Genomic DNA, 7,235 nt, shown 5'->3' with positions numbered 1-7,235 from the left:
AAAAGTGAGTGGGAAACAAAGGGAATTGGCATGGTCTCCCGGGAGAGAGAGCGCAAGGGAGACACCTAGTGGACAGGTAGAGACATTGCAAAAGGAAAAAATTCTGGTTAAAGGAATAGAGCTATCTCATGGACAAATAGAGGTATTACAAAAAAAGAATTTTTTGAAGGAATATGAGGAAACCCCCTAGTGAATATTTTTCTCCATTACAACAGGCAATAAGGAAATTACAAAAGGAAGGTAAAGACAAGGTTCTAGAGTATCTTGGCTTTCAAAATGTTTTCCCTGTATTAGAAACACCTAGAGATGATAATAATCCAGCACAAAGGACACACTGTATGGTATCTCCATATCTGTTAAAAGAGCTCAAAAGAGCCATAACAGACTATGGACTTAAATCACCATATGTGAAAGTCAGGATTAAAGAATTGGCCTCACATATACTTACTCCCAATGACTGGAAGCTTGTTATGAGGGCCATCCTCACGCCAGGAGAGATGGTAGTATGGTTAGGGATGTTTTCTGAAGAATGTAGATTAATGGCAGTACGCCATAATCCTGATAACCCTCAAAATGTTCAAAGATATTATGAGATGTTATTTGGTGGTGGACAGTATAGCACAGATAGCGCACAAATTCAGCACCCTGTGGAATTATATGAGCGGCTAGCACAATGTGTAGAGAGGGCTTATGACAAGTTGCCAGTTAAAGGAGAAAGTAAAACTTCATTGAGTGCTTTAAAGCAAAAACCCGATGAGCCTTTTTCTGACTTTTGTGCAAGAGTTCAAGATGCTGTGACAAAGATCATGGGGGAAGTAGAAGGGACTGTAGTTGTAATCAAGGATATCTTGAGAAACAGTTGTAATACAGACTGCAAAAAGGCCATGATAGGATTGAAAAGGGATGCTGGGGTGGAAGAAATGTTACAAAGATGTGAGATAGTGGGTAGTGAGGTCTATGCTGCCAAGTTCGAGCCCAGGCAATATCATGAAAATAGGCAGACTAAAAAACCAGACAAAAAATGCTTTCAATGTGGCAAGTTTGGGCATTTCAAAAAAGATTGCAAAGTAAGGCCGACACAAAGTGGGGGAGCTAGACCCAAGACACCCTGCCCAAAATGTAGAAAACTGGGGCATTGGGCATCAGAATGTCGTAGTGGCCTGCCTCAGCAATGTTTAAACACCATAACGGGCCCCTCCCCAGCCCAGGAACAAAGGGGAGGAATGGGCTTTCTACCGCCCTCTGCTGACCAATGGCAGGACAATCCCAATGCCAGCACAATGGCATTACGCCAGAGATATCAGGAATTAGCAGGAATGCGTCCTTTCAAATAGAGGACCTAGGTAGCGCTGGATATTTTTCTATTAATCCAATGACTACAGTCATGGTTCCCATACAGGAAAAAATCAAGCTCAAACCAGATAGCATAGGAATACTGTTAGCACCCGCAGCTCATGAATATACAGGCATGATACCCATAACACATATGTTTCCACCTGATATGGAATTTCAGTATATTCCAATGATGAATACTACTAATATGGAGAATTTATTAGATGCAGGACAAAAAATAGCAGTGTTATTACTATTTCCAAAAATAGGAGATTCTCAAGTATTCTTGACACAGCAAATTACTCTGGAGAGGCCACAACTTACAGTCATTATAGAAGGGAGGAGATGTACAGGCCTCATGGACACTGGGGCTGATCGTACAGTCTTTCCCTTAGAGCAGTGGAATTCTGCATGGCCTTTAGGGCAAGCACAAAATTTATATGGTATAGGGGGTGTTCAGGCACCGGTCGAAGCAAAACGGCCATTGAGATGGGAATTTGAAGGAAAAACAGGAAAGGTTTGGCCACATGTATTACTAGGACTCCCAATCATTTTATGGGGTCGAGATCTGTTGTCACAAATAGGCCTTACCATATCTACAATAGAAAAATTTTTAGTGGGTCCCCCTGGAATGGCTGCACAACCCATACCTGTTCCACAATTACAATGGATCAATGATGAACCAATTTGGGTTGACCAGTGGGCCTTGACTAATGATAAAATAGCAGCCTTAAAGGAGATTGTCAAAGAACAACTTAGTTTAGCACATATAGAGGAATCTTTCGGTGCTTGGAATTCACCTGTGTTTGCTATTAAAAAGAGATCAGACAAATGGAGAATGTTAACCGACCTAAGAAAAGTTAATGCATCTATGCTTACTATGGGTTCATTACAACCAGGACTTCCTTCACCAAATATGATACCAAAAGATTATAAAATATGGGTTATAGACATTAAAGATTGTTTTTACAGCATTCCCATTCATCCTCTGGATCAGCAGAGATTTGCTTTCTCCATACCTTCCATTAATTTGCAGGAACCCTATATGAGGTATCAATGGAAAGTACTGCCACAAGGTATGAAGAATAGTCCTACATTGTGCCAACGGTATGTGCATAAAGTACTTCAACCCATGAGAGAGAAATATAAGGAGGCCATAATAATACATTACATGGATGATATTTTGGCAGCACATAGAGATGGTGAACTGCTAGAAAAAATGTTACAGGAAGGGATACAAACTCTCAGCAAGCATGGGCTACAGGTAGCACCAGAAAAAATACAGAAGGCACTACCAATTGATTACTTAGGGTATAAGTTATCAGACAGAGAGATTCAAGTTAAGTTTCCAAATTTTGATATACAAAAGGTCAAAACTCTGAATGATTTCCAAAAACTGATAGGAGAGATTCAGTGGTGCAGGCCAAGGCTTGGTATCTCTACCTCTGCATTAGCACCACTATATGAATTATTGAAAGGCTCTTCTGACCTTAATTCAAGTAGGGATTGGACCCCTGAAGCTCTTAAATGTATTAAGAATATTCAAAATACTCTCATACAACAAACCACTCAAAGATATGACGAGGGAGACAAAATAAATTTAACTATACTTTTCACTCCAAACTTATCAACTGGGGTTTTACGTCAGCAATTAGGAATCCTTGAGTGGATTCATTTACCACAGGTAAAGAACAGAACATGTTCTCCTTATACAAACCTAGTGGCTAAGGTTATTTGGAAAGGCATACAGAGAGCACGAGCTCTTAGTGGTATGGATCCTGCAAGTATTTTTACTTCTTATACCTCTCAACAATCGGAAAAATGTTTTATGGAAGATGCAGATTGGCAAATTATAATTGGACAGGATTATCATTATGGCAATCCTGTGCCATTTGCTGATCAACTCACTGCATGGCCATGGTCTTGGTCAGACAAGCATTTTGAGTCGCCTGTAGTAGGGACCAATGTTTTTACAGATGCCACAAAACATCAACGAGCATCTTTATACATACCATCTGAAAAGAGGTTACAAGTGTTTGAGACATCATTTACCTCTACTCAACAAAATGAACTGTTTGCTGTGCTTCAAGCTCTTTTAATTGATGTCCCTATTAATATTATCACAGATAGTAAGTATGTGTCAGGGTTAATACCCAATTTAGAGACTGCCTATATTCCTACACGTCAGGATTCTATCACACATCTTACCTTAGAAACACAAAAGGCTATTAGAGATAGATTTAATAAATTCCACGTTTTACATATTCGATCACATTCTAATTTACCAGGCCCCTTGACTGAAGGCAATGCAATTGCTGATGAAGCCTTGCAAGTTTTTCATGCCGAGTCATCTCCAATATTAGCTCATTCTAAATTTCATTTGTCTGCACGATCTCTTAGACATTTATTTGGCACAACAAAAAGGGAAGCAAGGCAGATTGTAAAGGCGTGCACCCAATGTGCTCCGTTTCTCCCACCACCACCTATACACCCAAAAAATCCTATAGGTGACTGCCCAAATGATATTTGGCAGATGGATGTCACTCACTATTCGTCATTAGGACGTTCTCAATATATACATGTATGTGTAGATACTTTTTCAGGCTTTCTTATGGCAACTGCTCGCTGCGGTGAAGCAGTCAAAGATGTGACAACTCACTTGCTAGCATGTTTTGCTAATCATGGAGTGCCAAAGTATTTAAAAACAGATAATGGCCCAGCCTATATGTCAGCAGCATTTAAAAAATTCTGCTATGAATTTTCCATCTATCATGTTACTGGCATTCCTTATAACCCTACAGGTTAAGCCATTGTTGAAAGGGCAAATCATTCCCTCAAGGTTTACTTGCAAAAACAAAAAGGGGGAATTACACAAGGCCCTCAGGCATCTCTCAATTTAGCCTTATATACATTTAATTATTTAAAATTCGATGATAAGAATCTTTCAGCAGCCATGAAATATGCTATTGCTATAAAAACATCAAAAGGAACTTCACTTCTAGAAAAAACACAAATAGAGAATGAAGGAAAACAGGCCATGTGGCATGGTGCAGAAGGACTATGGCATGGTCCAGGAAAAATAATCATATGGGGAAAGGGTTATGCTTGTGTTTCCACAGGAAAAGAGAAAGAACAGTGGGTACCAGTACGCAGGCTTCAGCTGATAGAAGAGAGAGACAACGGGAAGAAAATCACAGGGCAAGAGACTGAGAGCAGCAAAGCGGAGAAAGAAGCTGGAAGAACAAATAAGAAGTCTTTGTCTTCAAAATAAGGAAGTTGAATCTGTTTCTCTTAGTGACTCTTGGGTTCAGAGAAAGTCCAACTCCGACCCAGGAGACAAGTGGGGATGCACATCACTGGGCGTTCATCCCGAATCCTCCGTGGGTGAGGGCCATAAGATGGGATGAAAAGATACCAACACTAGTATTACATGGCAGTTTATCACACATGTTTGGGGGTACAGGTTTTGAATCTATAGGTAAATCAAATAGTTCACAGCCAAGGATGAACTTTACTGGATTGATCGCAGGATTACCGCTCTGTCTTCAAAAGAAGGTTGTTGGACGATGGACTGGCACTACATGGGTTTTTAATAATGTAGCGGCCGATATGACATGGTGTGCAAATATAACTCTGGGACATGAGACTTTAGCTTATCGAGGGGACTCTAGACTTTTTCGCCTATGGACTTGGGTCATTGAGGGACAAGATATGGATAAAAAATGAGAAATAGGTTTGAGACATAGACCATATTGTACAAAAATGAATGGGGCACAAGACATGGGACAAAAACGAGAAGTGATTTCTAGATCTGGACCACAACGTAGCAAGAGAAATGATCCTTATGTCTCCATTTATCGTAATTATTCAGGTTTTGTATCATTTGAAGATTGTCAGTCACATCAATATCAACAGATTGTGTTATTCTTAGAGCATTATAATGAGAGTCTTACCTCATGTCACAACCTATCGCATTTTAGGCCAGATCGCTATGTCTCAGGATATCCTAGTCCTAGATATGTTACTAACAAGGGTTCTGATACAGCAGGGATTGAACAGGTGATTGCTGCTACTGGGGGGCAGACAGTACAAAGTTTTGTAGGACCATTTATTGTTGTAAGACCAAACGGTAAAATAATTACAAACCATATTAGTCTTACGGCGCGAGTGTGTTTAGGATCATCTCATGCCTTTATGTGGGATCGTGCAAGTCAGTCTACACTCGTGCCACATATGAATATGACAGGGATATTCAATTTAACTTGTCCGAATTGTTCGGTACCTGAATCCATGGGGCCACAATTTGATAAAGGAAGGCTTTACATCATTGCTAGGCCACAGTAGTGAAAACACAAGGATAGTATCGCACTCCGGCTGACAATATTATGTCAGTATTAGATCAAAAGATAACAAGTATGATGCGATTCAAAAGATGTATCTCATGTGTAGTGTTAGGTATAACCTTATTAGTTGAACTAATTGTTAGTTCTACTGCTCTTGCAATGTCTGTTTCTTTTTTTTTCTTTCTTTTTTTTTTTTTTTACCATTTCAAGGCAGTATTTAAGCAAATCATTGTAATTAAGCTGTTTATGCATGGGAAATTAAGGGAATTTTGGCGCACCTGATCTTGCTGTTTGGACAGGCACAACTTTTTCCAGAAGATACCCCCTCCCCAATACGACAGGTAAGTCTTATGGACGCTTCAAGTAGGTTTTCCCCATTGTTTAGTAAAAGAAGCCAGATTCAGTCAAAAGTTTCCAAGACAGAGACAGAACACAGCATCTTTGATTTTTACAAGTTCTTAATAAAATCTTTTAAAAGAAACAGAAAAGTGTGATAGCTTGGTTGTGGCTGTAGTTATGACACTCCTTTATTAGGACTGCTGAATAAGATTTTCTAAACAGCCATTCATGATCGAAATGCTGCCCTGGAGGAAAACAATTTAAATAGTGTTGTTATGATACGTGTAAAAAAGACGAGGAATCTCGTGGAGACTCTCCTTCTGACCTAATAAATACGGCGGCAGAGTGGCAGGCCGCTACTCGTTGGTGGCCTTTTTAAGGTAGGCTATCAAGTCCGCCCGTTCGCCCTTCTTCTTGATGCCCGCGAAGATCATCTTGGTGCCTGGGATGTACTTCTTGGGGTTTTCCAAGTACTCCATCAGTGTGTCCTCTCCCCAGATGATACCTTTGTTCTCGTTGGCGTCCGTGTAGGTGAAGCCCGGGGCCTGGCCCGTCTTGCGGCCGAAGATCCCGTTCAGGTTGGGGCCGGTCTTGTGCTTGCCCCCCTTCTCCACCGTGTGGCACTGGGCGCACTTCTGCACGAAGATCTTCTTGCCCTTCTCCACGTCGCCATCGTGAGATCGGCTCGGCCCGCAGCCCCACGATCGCCCGCTCGCTCTCTGCAGTCGCACCGACTCGCCTTGCCTCTCGCAATGTCTGTTTCTAACACACAGAATAGTGTCCAGGAAGCAAATGCTCTTCATGATCTCATGCGCGATGTCTCAGAAGGATTTCAACGTCAGGCTCAAATGGATAAGGAATTTTACAATGCTGTTCGTGCTTTACAGAAAGCAGTACTGTTCTTGGGACATGAAGTTGCATATCTAGAATTACAATCAAAGTTGCAATGTGATCATAGGTATAATACTTTTTGTCTTACTCCAAAACAATATGATGCAACTGAAATAGCATGGGAAAAGATTCGGGCTCAATTACAAGGTGTAATCAATGATAATATGACCTCAGAGCTCCAACAATTGATTCAATTGGCAGAAAATATCAATCAGGCTTCTCATGAAGACCTGCTTCCACATAAAACTGCTCAAAATATCTTAGATTTTTTCCAACATGCTGATCCCTGGCACTCACTAAAAACTTGGCTAATTTCATTAGGATCAGGAG

The 7,235-nt window shown here is 40.7% G+C and overlaps 1 protein-coding gene across 1 annotated transcript; it reads right to left on the bottom strand.

Annotated features, from left to right (window-relative positions):
- Positions 1-6,115: 6,115 nt before the first annotated feature.
- On the bottom strand, positions 6,116-6,817 carry LOC140507498 (cytochrome c). The gene has a single exon (XM_072615571.1). It carries the CDS (start codon positions 6,815-6,817, stop codon positions 6,371-6,373), a length of 447 nt encoding a protein of 148 aa, XP_072471672.1. The 3' UTR covers positions 6,116-6,370.
- Positions 6,818-7,235: the final 418 nt, after the last annotated feature.

Source organism: Notamacropus eugenii, chromosome 5 (assembly GCF_028372415.1).
Source record: "Notamacropus eugenii isolate mMacEug1 chromosome 5, mMacEug1.pri_v2, whole genome shotgun sequence".
Lineage (NCBI taxonomy): Eukaryota > Metazoa > Chordata > Mammalia > Diprotodontia > Macropodidae > Notamacropus > Notamacropus eugenii.
The sequence above is the reverse complement of the archived record's forward strand: the minus strand, read 5'-3'. Positions and strand labels throughout refer to the sequence as shown.

Bases quoted from the DNA above. Each gene is read 5' to 3' on its own strand.
- LOC140507498 (XM_072615571.1), bottom strand. From the start codon at position 6,817: ATGAAGAGCATTTGCTTCCTGGACACTATTCTGTGTGTTAGAAACAGA.